This window comes from Panthera tigris, chromosome A2 (genome assembly GCF_018350195.1).
Source record: "Panthera tigris isolate Pti1 chromosome A2, P.tigris_Pti1_mat1.1, whole genome shotgun sequence".
Taxonomy (NCBI): domain Eukaryota; kingdom Metazoa; phylum Chordata; class Mammalia; order Carnivora; family Felidae; genus Panthera; species Panthera tigris.
Window position 1 is genome coordinate 73,652,795 of NC_056661.1, and position 17,443 is coordinate 73,670,237.

A 17,443-nucleotide genomic window follows, 5' to 3' on the forward strand; every position below is an offset into this window, starting at 1 on the left:
GGTTATTTTGATTTAGAAAAATTCTCAACCTAGAATTAAAAAGGTGGGGGCATCCTCATTTTTTGAGTTTCTTGACATTCTTCAGAAAACTCTCCCTACTCACCCAGTGTTAGAAATGACTCAATCTGTTTGGCCTGGCTTTAGGGATAATAATCATTGTCTTGTCCTTGTGACCGCGAAGACTAAGCAAAGAGGACATCACATAGCACGATGCACAGCACCACCCAGTGGCCAACCAATTCAGCAGCTCCTTGGAAATAAACAGGATCCAGACAGGAGGGCCTCTCTCTCAGAGGTGAATTGCCCACCCAAGCATGAAAGAACAAGGAGGATTCAACTTCCGCAGAATTGAATCCATCACAGGTGGGTCTTGTCATACTTCGTTAACATTCCTTCTGGAGAGATCACACTATTTATAGGGCAAGGAAATGAAGTTTGGCGTATGTTAAGGACACTTGGCTCTTTTTGGCAGATCTCTAGCAATGCAGTGAGCTAACTGTTTTTGAAAGTTAAGTAGGAATTTAGAAAGCTCAAGAAACATTATCAGAAAATAGGTGGCACAAATTATCCTCTCTATGAGAAGTGTAGAAAGTCTAAGGAGTCTAAGGAGAATTCAATTTCTGAATATGCTAAACACAACTTTCTATACCACTTCCTAAAGGTTCTCTTCCCCCAGTAGGGAAATGGTATTTTTCTTTTTCTAGATATATAACAAACAGATTTCTGGTACATTTTTCATTCTTTGGAGCTGCTGATTATCACATGACATTTTATTATAAAAATAATACTTGCTGACTGGACATTTGAAAACTGCAGAAAAGTAGAAATTAACAGTGAGGGGAAAATATAGTCCATAGTCCCTCTACTAAACATGGCCCCTGCTACTGGGTTATTATTCAGCACACAACTACCCTGAGCACAAACTGTGGAACTAGATTTGCCTTGCTTTAAATTTCAACTGGGCCATTTAATAACTGTGAATCGGAAAAGCGGCTTCATCTTCTCAGTGGCCCAGTTTCCTCATCGCTAGGATGGGGATAATTAATAGCTCTGCTGCATGGGGTTGTTATGAGAACGAAGCAAATTAATATATGCAAAGTTTTCAGAACAGTGCCTGTATCTTGTAAACACTGTATTTGTTAGCGATTTCTTTCCCACTCCTCCATTCCCTCCAACTCCTTCCTGCTATCAGATATTATGCACCAGACATGCTGCTAAAAACAAGTATTTTTGTGTTTCTTTCCGGTTTTCATCTCTCATGATTTCTTTCTGCCATTTCTTAATAGCTGAAACTGTACTCCAAATGTGATTTTGTATCTTTAAATGTGACATCACAATTTGGTTAGTGCAATTTTATTTTTTTTAATGTTTGTTTATTTTTAAGAGAGAAAGACACAGTGCACGAGTGGGGGAGGGGCACAGAGAGAGAGAGACATGGAATCCGAAGCAGGCTCCAGCTGCTCTGAGCTGTCAGCACAGAGCCTGATGCGGGGCTCAAACTCACGAACTGTGAGATCATGATCTGAGCCAAAGTCGGATGCTTAACCAACTGAGCCACCCAGGTGCCCCTTTGTTAGTGCAATTTTAAATGAGTGGTAAGTAGTATTGTCTTAATGCTACTATTTAGCCTTGTATAAGATGATACACAATTTGGGTATATGGATTTTATTAACATACAAATGAAAGAAACATTTTTTTTTTAATGAAATACAAACGTTCCTTTTCCTTTCCCAAAACAAAAGAACAGGACATATTTTTGAATCCTAAATTTCTGGTTTTATTTTCATTTTGGCTAGTAGAGTCATTTTTTTTTTTCTCTCTCTCTCATCAAGCACCACCTATGCATCTAAGTATAGGGTATGATGCTAAGTACTGGGGATGTAACAATGAATAAGGCAATTTCCTTAATAAATTTGAAGTCTGAGATACTCAAAATGATGAAGGCATACTGGGAAGAGCAATCAACTCTGCCTGAGAAAGTTGAGATCTGAGCTGGTACTGAAGGATATATAGGAATTTTCTGGGAAGGAAGGATGTGGAATAATGTATTCTGGGAAGAAGAGTCAGCAGTGAGTAAGTTTAGAAGTTGGGAATTGTCCATAAAGCAGAGAGTATTGTTCATAAAGAAGCGTAATGTGCATGGTGGAGTGGGGGGCATGATGGGAAATCAGACTGACAATGCAGCTTAGGTCCAGAAATGAAACTCAAGTTTGTAACTTATCCAATAGAAAAAAAGGGAAGAGGTATAGGCTCTAAACTCTAGAAGGAAACTGGTCAGGTAGATAACGGTGGCAGTGGAGCACGAACAGGAAGAGCACTAGATTGGAGGTACTGACATTAGTGATGAGGCCGGTGCAAAGGTTAATTAAAATCCAGTGAATAGAAAGGTGGCCAGATTCAAGGTATGTTCTAAAGATGCAAAAACTCCCAATTGGAAGTAGGGTATGACAGCAAAGGAAAGAGAAAGACTTAAACATTTCTAGCTTTTACAAACATCCAGTCATAAAATCAATGTCATGGGGATGTAATGTAAAGTGTGGTGACTATAATTAACAACACTGTGTTGTATATTTGAAAGCTGCTAAGAGAGTGGATCTTAAAAGTTCTCTTTACAAGAAAAAAAACTGTAACTATGTATGGTGATGGATGTTAATTAGGCTTATTGTGGTGACCACTTTGCAATATATACACATATTGAATCATTGTACTGTACACCTGAAACTAATATACTATATTTTATATCAATTATATCTCAATTAAAAAAAAAGGTTCCTAACTTTGAGTAAACAGAGATGACATTAAAAGACTGAAAATATGAAAGGCAAAGCAGTTTGGGATGGGAGGGAGGAGAGAAGATTGAAAGGAGGTGTTTGAGACATGTATGGCTAAGCCACTGAGACGGGCAAGAGAGACTGCAGTTGGAAATACAGGTCTAGGGCTTGGGAGAGAAACAGGGGTTGTAATATTAGCTTTAGGATTATAATCGAAACCGTGGGAACAAAGGAGATGATCTGGTTAGAGTACAAAGACAAAAAAAGGTCCAAGAATGAAATTCTGTGGAATCCTCAGGCAGGTAGAGAAGGGGACTTAGCAAAATGATAGGCAACAGTGAGAGAACAGAAGAAACAGTGCTGCTGCAGAAGGCCGTGGAGGGACGGTCATCATGTCCAGTGATGGAGGAGACAACTCACTGAGGGGCAGTTCTGTGACTTCAACTATAGGTGACCCTAGCAAAAAAGCAGTTTGAAGCTGAAGAGTGAATGGGGAGAAAGCAATCAGGGAGCGACAGCAGACTCCTCTTCCAGGGGGTTTGCTGGGAGAAGTGTGGGACAGCAGATGCAAGAAGGGCAAACTATGCGGGTGAAGTATCGTCATGGCGAAGATTTGAGAATTTCTGTAGAGCAAAAGGCCTGATAGTTTATTAACAGAGCATAGGACATTTACTACAGCCATTGGTCTGAAATTAACGAGATTATTAAAACACGTTAAGGACTATTCCTATATATATCTGCATGTCCCTCTTAGATGGGAACGTAAAGCTTTACCTTTAATTTGGAGATGGGGGAGAATCCCAACTTGGATTTGTTTCAAAGCTTTTGTTTTGATGTACCACAGAAGCAGTTAACAAGCAGTGCTAAGGATATAACTGAGATAAGGATGCAGGTAGGTAACTTCAGCTGCCCACTTCCTGCTTGTGTATCACAAACATTTTGGTGGCCTCAGCAGCTCTAGCAACTGAAATGTCCAAAAAGCAGAGTATTGTGGACTCTCCCTCCCATTAGAACAAACAAAAAAGCTCTGGGTATTTCAGCATCTAGAAATTATTTAAGGTGAAAATCCTGTTTCTAAGGAAGCCACATCACTCAGGCCTAATGTATGGGTTTTGGGCCTTCAGTGTCGGGCTGTGCCCACTCTGGGGCAGTCTTGCTTTACCATTATGGTCGGCTAGGGTCCTTCATGACAAGAACTGGCAGGCCTATAGCAGAGGTGTCAAAGCAAAACACATAATGCGAGCAAGGTTTCTTTCCCTTACTCACGTTCATTGAACACAGGTATAATAAGCATACCATTAATACTCCTCTGCAGTCCACAAACTTGTCTTTAAAAGGCAAAGCAATTTTAAGAGATGTTTTTGACCAACAGCCCCATGCACTCAGATAATTCTCTTGATTTTCTTCTTTATGAACATCTGCACAAAAACACCATATTATCAATGGTGGCAAGGGGTGTTATCTTCAGAGAACCTTAGCAGGGTGAGCCCAGGTAAAATCTCAAGGTTTATTGCACTTGTGAAATTTTCACTCAGGGTGACTTTCTTGAGAGGCATCATTAGGGATGGACATTTCATATCTAATATGCAGGGCAGAACAACACTTTCAGACTTAGAGACTGCTTATAATATTCCATGTGGATTTGAGATTTTGGCTGTATCCATAAACACAGAAAAGAATATGTAACAAGACAAATTAGTAAATCTCTGAAATAGTGTTTAATCTAGAGAGATATAAGCATTTTTTTTTAAAGGTGATGTCAAATGGCACTTGGTTATCTTTAGCATGTTTTAGAAATCCTAAAACAGTATACGGTCTTTTTATTTTTAACTTACTATTATTATTTTTAAAAGATTTTAAGTAATCTCTACACCCAGTGTGGGGCTTGAACTCACCATCCCTAGGTCAAGAATCACATGCTCCTCTGAGCCAGCCAGACACCCCAGTATATGGTCTTCTGACTTCAAATTTGTTGCTTTAATTTCTCATGTTCTATGAACTTTCAGGAGGTGTTAAGATCTCAATAGAATATTTTATTAATCTCTTGAAAGATGTTGGATTCTCCATCTTAGTATGCCTGTCTTTTAGAGTAGATACTAAATATAAATACTGGTGAAAAAGCAATTGAGGCCATCGACAAAGGGCAATTATTTGGATGCCTTTGACGGCAGGTACCTCACACAACTTTGTGTTTTAGGCCAAGGAAGTGCTGAAAATTCCTTTCCTGATTTTATATGCTTAGGTCCTAGAGCAAAAGCTTGATCTAATTTTGTCTATGCTAGACAAAGAATATTGCTACGAGGTAATACAGAAGTCAGTGATTTCAGTGTTTTACTACTATGTGAATATGTAAGATGAATTGCAGCTTAGAAATAATCTGGCACATTGCTGGATAACACAACTCCTAACTCATTAATACTTGGAAAAACTAAGTAGGTACTTTGAACATGAAATGTATTTTGTATTTTCCATAGAATTGTATGTCCTTGCCTTTAACACAAAACTAAAATGAATTTTAGTAGTTTTTAAATCATCAGTATAAACATTTCTTCAGTTTATTATACTTATAGCCTCTTAATTTCAATATATATATTTCTATACACCTATGTGTGGCTATTTACAGTGTTATCCACCAGGTTATTTAATGGTAACTTTGGTCTAATTAATTGGTGATACTGTCCTAATCACCTCATAGTGACAAGAGGAGAAAGCAGAGCTAGGTCCTTACAAAATGCATTTGATTGTTGTTCACTTTTGCTAATGAGTCTGAAAATGCCTGATTTTGATCAGAAACTTGTTGCAACTAGAGTTTCTGAGTGTACCTTAAAGTACATAAAAATTACCAGTGACAAAGAAAAAAAGCTGTTATTACATTTAATAGTGTTAATTTTGAAGACATTTCAAACTTCCATGAAGGATAACCTACAAGTGATGTGTTCCATGTAGAAACCACTGTAAATTTTGGTTAGTTTGTTAAGAAACAAAGTGTTCCAACAAATGTTCTCAACATTACTTTCATCAGAAACACGAAGAGAATTTTTATAATTGTTTGAGGTGCTGTAATACGTCAAGTGATACTCCCAGCTGTTTGACCAAACTGGCTGTCTGTTCTAAAATCCATGTGAGGCTTGGGTTTTCAGAATGTGTCTGCTCTTGTATTCTACAACATTCTAGAGATGAACAATCTGCCTCACTAAGACTCTTGCCACAGTTTTTGTGAAGCTCAGCATTATTTTCACAGAGTCTTTCATCTTTACCTTCATCCATCTTTTTCTCAGCTGGAGCTACATGACCAAGGTCCATATCCTGAATAGAGTCCAACAAATCTACCACATGGGGCTGAGACGTGATTGATTTCAGATGTTTGAGCACATACTCTTCACACTGGCCAACTGCATCCAGAAGACTATTTATTTTACTGATCAGAGCCGAACCATTATCATGAAGGTGACACCAGGAGAGCAAAGCACTGAATGAAAATATAAACAAGAGTTAAACAGGAAAAAAATGAACCAATCAGAGGCTTTTTTGAATTTCTGATGCTAAACCCTACGTGCTTCTTTTCCACATAACACCATGCAAAAAGAAATCAATAATGATGCAAGTCAGAATCAGGAAAGTAATGGTAAAATGGATTTTAAAATATATAAAGATATTATCTTTTGATAAAAATTAAACAACTGGGAGTAACCATTTAGAGTGCTTATAATTCCTAAGACCTCTTTCACAATTCCATCCACTTTTCTTGATTTTAGGTTTTCTCTTTGTGACTGTGTAGCTTCCACTTAAAAGGGATGCAACTCAGAGAAGAGATCACAAAACTTAGTTTCTCCTTTAAGGACATGCAACAGTTTCTGGACTAGTGATTCTCAGACTTGGATATCCATTAGAATCACCTGGGGAGCTCTTAAAACTGTCAAGGTCTAGGTCACATCCAAGACAAATGAAATCAGAGTCTCAAGCTTCCCAACTGATATCAAGGTGCAGCCAAGGTTGAAAACAATTGTTCCAACCATATAGGTGCTTCCCATCAAAACACTGCGGGGCAGGAAAAAAGTTCTGAGGCAACTTCTCTTTCCCAACTTTGTTATAGAATAGGCCCTGTTTGTTGAGCTAACAACTTTCTTGAAGAAGGTTAAGAATTCTTCTAGTCCTAACAAATATTTTTCTTTATTTTTCTAGTACAGACAGTACTTTTTGTTTTCTGAGATTTCAGATTGTTCAGGTAATCATGACATAAAATAATGGTTGTTGTGAAAAGTAGTCATGTTTTAAAAATGTAATCAATTGATGCAAAAGATTTAGCAATAAGTTTTCTGAGATTATAAAAGATTTAGCTTGATGTAAAATGAGTACTTGATCATTTTCCCACCGTAGTAGACTCTAAATTCTGATATCTGATAGTTGAATTTTCTAAAAGCTCAAAAAATGAAATTTTTGTTTTGATGACTTATTTTCTACTCTTTTTAATTTTTTTTTTTTAAGAGAGAGAGGGGGGAGGGGCAGAGGGAGACAGAATCTTCAGCAGGCTCCATGCTCACTCCTGAACCCGACGTGGAGCTAGATCTCATGAGAGATCTTGACCTGAGCCAAAATCAAGAGTTGGCTGCTTAATCGACTGAGCCACCCAGGTGCCCCATTTTCTGCTCTTTTAAAAATTAGTGATTCTTTGAAAATTTTATGTTTTGTTTTGTTTTTTTTCTATAGAGGACAATTTAAAAGGTATACAACGTCAGAGAAGACAAGCCTATCATGCTCCTAGCTCCATGTGCCATCTGACTACCTGGCCCTGACATATGCCATTATTACTATGGAATCGTGACAGGTATCCAATGTTCAGCACTAAGATAAACGGAATTATTTCCCTCTCTATTACCAGTTATAATTCTCATCATGTAATTCTAGTCTAGAAGTCTGTCATATTGTGTTCTGCCACATGTGAAGATCTTTTAAATTGAGATACAGTTTAGTGGAAGTTCAGTAGCAAAAAATATCCACCTTCCTATCATTTCCTTGCAATAAAGGACCACACCTGACTCACATACTACAGTGGATGAAGTGATGATTTTTGACTTTTTGAAGGCAATATTATTCTATACTCTGCAGTACTCTTTTGTGGATTTAACACTAGGAAAAACACTTCAGTTCAAATACTTTATTTTTACCTACGACTTTTCAAAAGTCCTCCAGGAGTATTGAGGCTAAACTGACTCTCAGCATTTAAGTTACAAAATTACCTCAATGTTCCTCTGAGTTGCCCGTAGTTTATAATGACTTCTGCACCTTCCTTATAACCTTGATTGAAGCCTTGTTGAAGAGTAACTGCTTTGCCCGCATCTATTCCATCTCTGTAACCTTCCTAAAAATAAATAACGAAGAACTGTGGCTGTGATTAACACCACGTGAACCACTATAGGTTTCTCTAGAAAGTCATAGGACCAATTTAGAAAACTGATGAAACAGGCCTTCACTATTTACTATTTAACATAATGGTTCCACAACAAATGGTACAGTCACACAACCAAAGCAGACAATGCTTCTCATAAAAGTTTATTATTGGCCTATCTCACTGCTGAAGTCTAGACTTACTTGGCACATTTAAAAATAATGATTCCTACACAGTTAAAAAAAAAAACAACCCTATTAAAAATGGCTTCACAGGGGCGCCTGGGTGGCTCAGTCGGTTAAGCGTCCGACTTCAGCTCAGGTCACGATCTCGGGGTCAGTGAGTTCAAGCCCCATGTCGAGCTCCGTGCTGACAGCTCAGAGCCTAGAGCCTGTTTCAGATTCTGTGTCTCCCTCTCTCTGCCCCTCCCCCATTCATGCTCTGTCTCTCTCTGTCTCAAAAATAAATAATCGTTAAAAAAAAAATTAAGAAAAAAAAATGGCTTCACAGAAAGGAAACTGAGAGAGTTACATGTCTGACCCCTAGGCAGCCTTGACTGATGTGACAAGGCAGGGCGGTAAAGAGGTTATCAAAGGTCTTCAACAATGAACACAACTGGGTTCGTAAAAAAATGAAAAGTGTGATTTTAGAAATTTTTCTTGATACCTAAATTCAAATAAACTGCAAACTCTCTGTGGGCAGGGATTTTGTCCAGCATCTTCAATGGTGCCACAGCGCTCAAAAGATGATCACTACTGACTGGTCCAGCCCACGCTTCACATAAAGCGTTTCTGAAACTGGTAACAAGGTTGCTGGGCTAAGCAAACATTTTCCTGATACATTAAGGGCAGATCAGGGGCGATTTAATGGTTGGCAATGATATTAGGTGGAAATCAAACTCGCCATGTGAACTAAGCTCTGAGTGCTCCAACTGGAAATTGGGGATGTGGTATTAAGCTTAGTTTCAGTGAATAATGAGGCAAATGAGATACGGGTAATTCACACCTAACAAATAAGAAACCAACTTCAGTATTCCCTCACCTAGCCACCAGTAGCTTCCCTTCATCGCTCTTCGTTATTCTTAAGTTCACTTTTTTCATATGTCTTGATTAATACCACTCCTAACTTTACGCTCTTCACCCCTTCAAGCAACCCAGGTAAAAAATGTCCTTTGACAGCCATAATTAGCAATAGTCAGTGTATACGTTTCTCCCCCACCTTCTCTGTGATCCTCATCAAAGTCCAGACCAAGTTTATTTTGGTCTGTTTCCAGCGTCTAACGCGCCCGGTGGTTTCACACGGCTTCAAGTAACCCCACTGGAAAATCCTAGCAGGACGCGGGCCGGAGTGGAAGGCAAGGGGGTGTGGAGGGCAGCGCCGGGCCAGGCTGCGACCACCGTGCCTCTACTCTCGAGACCCTTACTCCTGACAACTCCGCGCCCGTCTCCCCCAAAACCCGGCATAGCTTCCCCGCTCCCGCCACGCAGCTTTACTTTGACTCGTCTCAGCATGTGGCTCTGCCATTCCCGCTGCACCAGGAGCGACTCGTCCGCTTCCTCGTCAAACACGTCCCCCTCTTCTCCGGGACCCTGGACCAAGGGAGTACTTTGAACCCACGACATCACCGAGGCAACCACCGCCGGAAGCGCCAGCAACTCCTTCCGGTCCGGGGGACCGGGCGAAGGCTGCGGGTCGTGCCTCAGCTGCTGCGCATGCGTATGTGGTGTTGGGTGATGTCGGTTGGGTGAGTCCCGGTTGCCGCTTGTGCGTCTTGCGCTTGGGAGCTGGGGACTCCAGTCGACCCAGAGTGTCGGCGAGCGCCTGTCGTGGGCGAGGCAGATTCCTGCCTCGCGGGACCCGTCCGCTCTTGGCCTGTGCGGAGGGCAGCCAGGACGCTCAGGGAAATACTGCGTTCCCATTGCGGTCCCGACGGCGTTGTGGGTTTTGGAGCCCCGCGCGTCGGTAAAACCCTTGGAGGTGATTACTGGCCAAGACTCTCTCACTTTCAGAAGCCTCCTCAGTACGTTGTAGGGATTTGACAGCCCAACGGTTTTTGTTAGAAGCAAAGGACAATAAGGGCCGAAAAGTTAGCTAGTGCGGCCATTTTGGGATCATTACATATAAAGAGTACATTTATGAGACGAACACATCTCTCATGGATTCACGGTATCCTTCACTGGCTCGCGTTCCGTCTCGCGTGCCCTATTGGCTGGGTGAGGACGGAGACTTGTTTACGTAAACCCAGCACTGGCACGGTTCTGACACGTGGTAGATGGTGAAGCATCTAAGATGTTCGTGGATGAATGGACACCAGTAGTTTTGCTTTTTTGCGTGGCGATGTGGCACGATCATTTATTTAACGTATTTTGTGTGTGTGTGTGTGTGTGTGTGTGTGTGTGTGTGCGCGCGCCAGGCACCGTTGTACCTTTTGGGATACATCAGTGAACGATAGACAAAACTTTCCAGCTCTCGTCCGCCTTACATTCATGTAGAATGGACAGGATAAACAGTAAGCACTGTATAAGTAAATTACGTAGTTTGTTATAAGATCATAACAAAAGGAATTAAAAAAGGAATGAAAAGGAATTTAAAAAATAAGCAAAGTAAGGGGAACCATGAGCATGTGTCTGAGAGTGGGTGGTGGTTTAGGTTATAATTTGTAAATGCTCAGAATTTTGCATTTTATATATATGCATACATATATAATAATGTATAGTAATTTATATAACTTACTTGGTAGGTCCATGTATAAATATAGAATGTGTAAAAACATTCTATACTTGGCTACATAAAATACCTTAATAAACTTAAAATCCCAGACATTTTATCTGGGTCATATTATCTGATCATATTATCTGATCATAATCCAACAAAATTAGTAATAAATAATAAAAAAAAGACTCCAAGAATTATAATAGTGGGCATTAGAAACACCTTTGTAAATAACATTTAGATCAAAGGGGAAATAAAAATTAAAATGACATACAGTAAGCAATTAAAATCTGAACACTTCCTACCAGAAAACATAGGACCAAATGAAAGCTATACTGAAGCAATTCTATAGGCTTAAATATCTTTATTATTAAAGAAGAAAGAAAAAAATACATAAATTTTGTTATATATCTTAATTAGGAACAAAACTAGTAAGAAAAGCAATTAAGATATCAGTTGGAATTAATAAAAGAGAAAATCCCCAAACTTACATAAATAAATCCTAAAGTTGGTTCTTTAAAGACACCAATAAGACAGATAACCTTTTTTTTTAAAGTAAGCTTTATACCCAATGTGGGGCTTGAACTCACTACTTTGAGATCAAGAGTTGAATGCTCCAGGGACTGAGCCAGCCACCCACCCTCAGTAATCCTCTTTTGACCTTGATTTAAGGAAAAAAACAACAACAATACCAAAATTATACAAAAGAGAAAGGAGGCAATGATGCAGAAAGAAATTCCAGTGGTATACATTACTAACTGAAGTTCAAGAGCCACACATTTGAAAACCTAGGAGATGTTGAATGACTTTCTAATAAAAGTGACCCAGTAAGTAGAAAACAGGAAGAGACTAATTACCCTAGAAAAATTGGACATTAAACATCCGCTATAAAAAATAGCATGAAGACTTGACACACAGGCAAATGCCTTAAATCCTTTTTAATCTCTAAAGGACAATGGATAATTAAATATTTTTTACTCTCCTAGGGCAAAGAAAAAGAAATGCCCTGAATCATTTTATGAAGCCAGCCTTATAGTAACCTGATAAAGATAGTATAAAACAAAAAAACTAAAGTTCAAGTTAGCTTATGAATATTCAAAAGGGAATCCATTGCCTTATCAAAAGAATAATTCAAGATGTTTTATTCAAGAGAAGAAAACTGTTGCAATATTAGGAAATCTATAAGCATATTTCATTACATCAGTAGTTTAATGGAGAAAAGCCATATGCTATCTAAGCTGAAAAATCATTTGAAGGAATTTAACAAAATAAAATGGAAAGAAATTACATATTGACAGTTTATGAGAAATCCAACTGCTAGTCTAAACACTCAGATATTTCCTTTAAAGCAGAGAAAAGAAAGGCCATCTGGTGATCCCCATTGTTATTAATTCTTTTTTTTTTTTATTACTTAACATTCTTTTGAAGACTAGTAAATGCAATAAGAGAGGTAAATAAAGTAACTTAAAAATGTTGGATAATAAGAGATGAAGTTATTTCTTTTTGTTGTTTATATAATTGTATACCCACAAAACCCAAAGGAATTCCATTAAAAACGACAGAATAGGGGAATTTGATAAGGCCTCTGGCTATAAGAAAAATAAACAGACCAACAGCCTCTTAATTTTCTGGCAATAACCATCTAAATGTAAATGAGATAAATATTGCACTTGCAATACTAACAAATACTGTTAGATATAGTATTTATATGTTTGCTTAGTATTTAGTACTTATTTAGTATTTATACATGCCAGGAATACATTTTACAAAATCAACTTTATATGAGGTATAATTTACATGCAGTAATATGCATACATTTTGAATGTAGAGTTTGATGAGTTTTGACAGATGTATACCCCTGTGTAACCACCACTGAATCAAGATACAGAAATTTCCATCACCCTAGGAAATTTCCTCATACTTCTTTGCAGTCAGCCCCTCACTCCTTGAGGCAACCTCTGATTAAATTTCTATCACTCCAAATTAGTTTTGCCAGTTTTGGAACTCGATAGAAATGGAATCATATATGTCCTTTTAAGTATTTGGCTCTTTGACTCAACATAGTGTTTTTGAGATTCATTCACGTGGTTACATGTACCAGTAGGTTGTTTTCATTTTATTGCCAAGTACTCTTTTCATTGTATGGATATACCAGAATTTGTTCCTTCACGTATTGTTTGGATTGTTTCCAGTTCTTGGCTATTGCGAATAAATCTGCTATGAACACTCTTGTACAAGCTCTTTTGTGTACAAGTTTTCATTTCTCCAGAGTGAGTGTGTAGAAGTGTAATTGTTGAGTCATATGGTAAATACAAATTTAACTTTATAAGAAACAACCAAACTCTTTTCCAAAGTGATTCTTCCATTTTATACTCCTACCAGCAATGTATGCAAATGTCAGTTACTCCACATCCTCTTCCTCACTTGGAATTGTCAGTCTTTTTAGCTCTTCTAATAGGTGTGTAGTGAGTGGTATCTTACTGTGCTTTTACTTCTTATTTTTCAGATGCCTTATGATATTGGACATCTCTTCATGTGCTTGTTTTCCATTTGCATATCTGTTTAAATGAAGTCTTTGTCCATCTAAAAAACAATTGGCTTGTCTTATTGTATTTCAAAGATTGTTCCATCCTTTGTCAGATACGTGAATGGCGAATATGTTCTTTGCATTAGTTACATCCACCAGGAGACAGCTGTGGAGATAGAGTTAGGAGTTCATGAAATGTACTGGGGGATAGGGAACACACTGCCCATGAAAGGTAAAAGTGGAGGAGCCATGATTAGGCAGAGAAAGCCGATGCAAGGGGAGGCTGATCTGATCCCTGTGATAGGAAGGTCCCTAGGTAGATCTCACAGAGGTCTGGACAACATAAAAGGGAGCCAGGAGCAGAGGGCAAAGAGGAGTCTTTTGTTCGGTGCATAGGACCAGGCTTTGATACACCTGCCATGCTCAGTTATTGGCTGGGGGATGCCCTGGCAGAGTGTGACCTTGGCTGGAAGTCTGAGACATATGCTGTAGGTGCTTACTAACAGCTGGACGGTGACAGCTGTACTCCTTTGTCAAGAACCAGATGATCTTTCAAGGTCCTTTCAAGTGTGTGATTCAATTTTTTCAAAAATAGCTATTCCTTTTCTTTCTTTCTTTCTTTCTTTTTTTTAATGAACTGTAAATAACAATGACACCTCCTGCATAAATTTTGGTGTCACGATGTGAACTTACTCAAAGTATTTAGCAAACTTATCTTGCAGCTCCGTATCTCTTATATAAATACTCTGTGATGAGGTCAACCTCTAGGATTCACTCTATTCTTTTCCTGTTCTTTCTGCTTATCGTTCATCCTTGTCTTTTCTTTCAAAGCCTTCAACAATTCTTTTTTATGTCCTTCTATTTCTCATCTCTTGCTAAGTTTCATTCTTTATCTCAGTCTCCCACACTTTATTTGTGCCTTTGCAAACTGCTATTTTGTAGTTAGTGTAATAAACTTGTAAGAGGGCACAGACCTTTTCTCAGTTCCTCTTCCAAGTTTCTAGCATGCTGGCTTTCATCATGAAGTCTCTAGCAGCCAGCCAGCAGAACTCCTAATTTCCATATGCCTAGTGAAGTAGTTTTCCGCTTTTTCTTGTCCTTTCTAAACTTTTCATATGTTCTGCTATTCTCAGTGGTATTAAGTCCTTGGGTGCTGTCTTTTAATTGCTTATGTCAGGTTTGCTCTAAGGTGTATAATATGAAATAATATATTTAATAGTAATATGCAAAATCAAGTTGTTGTTAGTGGTGAAAATGATACGAGAGCATTCAATATATGGCTCCTAAAGAGAGAGCCTTGAATAAGGATAGTAGGGTAGTAGGTAGATCTGGGCAGAGTTGCCTTCTTTATTTCATTTACTTTATTTTATTTTTTTTTAATGTTTATTTTGAGAGAGAGAGAGAGAGCGAGAGCAAGCAGGGGAGGGGCAGAGACAGAGGGAGACACAGGATCAGAAGCAGGCTCCAGGCTCTGACCTGTCAGCACAGAGCCTGACACGGGGCTTGAACCCATGAACCATGAGATCATGACCTGAGCCAAAGTTGGACCCCTAACCAACTGAGCCACCCAAGCGCTCCTCCTTTATTTTAAAGCATTGTGTCTATAGGAGACCCCAGTTATAATATAGCTGTTAAAGCTAAGAGGAAAATAATTTGTCCGATATAGAATGTTTGCTGAATATTACAAAGGATGAAGTGGAGATGTCAGACAGGAAACCTGATTGATCTTTCAAATGGCCTGTTGGTGGACAGCTATGTCTAATAGCATTTAAACATGTTCAAGTCAGTCTTATCTTTAAAAAAAGATCCTTTCTCAACTCCATACTGTCCTCTAGCTACTGCTCTATGCTTCCTTTTCCCTTTGAACTAAGTTTCTTGAGTTGGTGTCTCCACCTCTGCACCTTCCACTTGTGAACCCACTGCAATGTGGCTTCCAACCCCAGTGTTCCATTTAAAATGGGAGTAGGTGGGTAGGGGCAACTTCTACAATATTTTTACTCGTGACCCAAATCTCTCCTTCCAGCCCAGCTGTTCTCTACACGTCAGACCCATGTCTTCAACTGCCTGCAGGAGGCTACCTCCACTTAAATTTACTGTATTCATTTCAGTGCATTACATCTGAATTTATCTTTTTTTTTTTTTTTTTTTTTTTTTTTTCTTTCAGCGTTCTTCCTCTCCTTGTGTTTTCCGGCTCCTTGATGCTCAAACTGTGCTGCAGGCACTTGTGGCATCAGCATCACCTGGGAACTATTAGAAGTGTGGAGTTCCTGGTCCCATTCCAGACCTGTTGAGCTAGAATCTGCATTCTCAGGTGATTCACATGAGGAGTCAAGCTTGAGAGGCATTGCAACTCGTTGAATGGCCACCACTTCTGCTCATTCACCGTGTCATAAATATTTGCCCATTCTTCATTCTCACTGCCACTTCCCTGGTTGAAGCTACTATCCCATCCTACCTGGATAATCTGACAGCTTCTAACTGGTCCTCCTGCCTCATGTTGTATCCCTCTTCCAATCTGTTCTCCCTAGTTACAGCATTCTTCCTAAAGCAAAATCTGGTAGGGCTGCCCCTCACTTAATTCCCTGCAAAACTTTCTGATTTCTCTTTAGAGACATGCCAGATGCCTTCATGTAGTCGGGCTCCTACTTCCCTGCCTGGTCTCATTTCTTGCCACCCAGTTTTCAGGCCTTTGCCAAATAATTTGTCCTCTGCCTAGGTATGTAGTCCATACCTTTGTCAAAGGCAACTTCTATTAGATATCACTTCCATTTGGAAGTTTTCTCTGATCTTCTAAGTCTGGGTTAGTTGTCCCTCTTACATGTGTTATAGTCTTTACGGCCTTATAAATGCCTAATTGTCTGCATTCCCTACTAAACTGTCAGCTATTTGAGTCAGGGACTGTGTGTCCCAGTTAACTAGTTTATCCTACTGCCTAGCATAATCCTTAATAAATATTTATTAAATGAATGAATGAAATTTCATTAAAAATTCTTCAAATATTTTACTCTAAGAAATTACATATTCCAGTTGTAATTAGGTAGTAATAAACTTGTCTATAAATCCAGATTAAACAAGAATTTACTGAGATTGGGTTGTTAAAGGTAGAGCAGGCTAGGGGAGATACAGAAAGTTATGATAAAAAAATCACTTCATGGATTTTTAAAGTTTTACTTTCAATTAAAAAAAATTTTTTTAATGTTTATTTATTTTTGAGAGAGACAGAGCATGAGCGAGGGAGGAGCAGATAGAGAGGGAGACACGGAATCTGAAGCAGGCTCCAGGCTCTGAGCTGTCAGCACAGAGCCTGATGCGGGGCTCAAACTCATGGACTATGAGATCATGACCTGAGCCAAAGTTGGATGCTTAACCAACTGAGCCACCCAGGTGCCCCGGTTTTACTTTCAATTTTATAACCATGTTTTTAACAGCCATTTATTCTAAAGTCTATATATTTAATTGGATTTGAGCATGCACAGTGAACTTTATGCTTCTTAGTCTTGTCCATACTTGTGTTTCTAGTTTTAACTTACCTCTTTGAGGTCTTCAGGTTTTGAGGTCTTCAGGTTTCCCAGTGATGACTTTTTTTTCCCTTTGCAATGTGTCTTTCATTAATAAATGTTTTTCTTTCTTTCTTTCTTTCTTTCTTTCTTTCTTTCTTTCTTTCTTCCTTTTATTTCAATTTAAATCCAAGTTAGTTAATATATAGTATAATAATAATTTCAGGAATAGAATTTAGTGAGTCATCACTTATATGTAACACCCAGTGCCCATCCCAACACATTTCCTCCTTAATGCCCCTCACCCGTTTAGCCCTTCCCCCCACTCAACACCACACCAGCAACCCTTAGTTTGTTCTCTGTATTTAAGAATCTCTTATGGTTTGTCTCCCTCTGTGTTTTTATATTATTTTTGCTCCCCTTCCCTTATGTTCATCTGTTTTGTATCTTAAATTCCACATATGAATGAAATCGTATATTTGTCTTTCTCTAACATTTGTCTTTTTCATCCCAGTGATGACTTTTGAGTGATATATTTTCTGAGTCTTAT

At 38.8% G+C, this 17,443-nt stretch overlaps 1 protein-coding gene and 1 long non-coding RNA gene across 2 annotated transcripts in view; one reads left to right on the top strand and one right to left on the bottom strand.

Annotated features, from left to right (window-relative positions):
• Positions 1 to 5,628: 5,628 nt before the first annotated feature.
• On the bottom strand, positions 5,629 to 9,880 carry YAE1 (YAE1 maturation factor of ABCE1). The gene is made up of 3 exons (XM_007094789.3): positions 9,651 to 9,880; positions 8,009 to 8,130; positions 5,629 to 6,240 (listed from the first exon to the last, which is right to left on the bottom strand). The coding sequence occupies exons 1-3, from the start codon at positions 9,777 to 9,779 to the stop codon at positions 5,811 to 5,813; spliced, it is 681 nt and encodes a 226-aa protein (XP_007094851.1). The 5' UTR covers positions 9,780 to 9,880; the 3' UTR covers positions 5,629 to 5,810.
• Positions 9,833 to 17,443, top strand: part of LOC107180813 — a 44,539-nt gene continuing 36,928 nt past the window's right edge. The window contains exon 1 of the long non-coding RNA XR_006210430.1: positions 9,833 to 9,901. This is a non-coding gene — a long non-coding RNA (uncharacterized LOC107180813). The remainder of the gene's footprint in view (positions 9,902 to 17,443) is intronic.

Excerpts from the sequence above, each read along its gene's own strand:
- YAE1 (XM_007094789.3), bottom strand. The coding sequence starts at position 9,779 with ATGTCGTGGGTTCAAAGTACTCCCTTGGTCCAGGGTCCCGGAGAAGAG. Across the intron at positions 8,131-9,650 it reads ACATGCTGAGACGAGTCAAA|GAAGGTTACAGAGATGGAAT; the intron begins GTAAAGCTGCGT and ends ATTTATTTTTAG. Across the intron at positions 6,241-8,008 it reads CAACTCAGAGGAACATTGAG|TGCTTTGCTCTCCTGGTGTC; the intron begins GTAATTTTGTAA and ends ATTTTCATTCAG.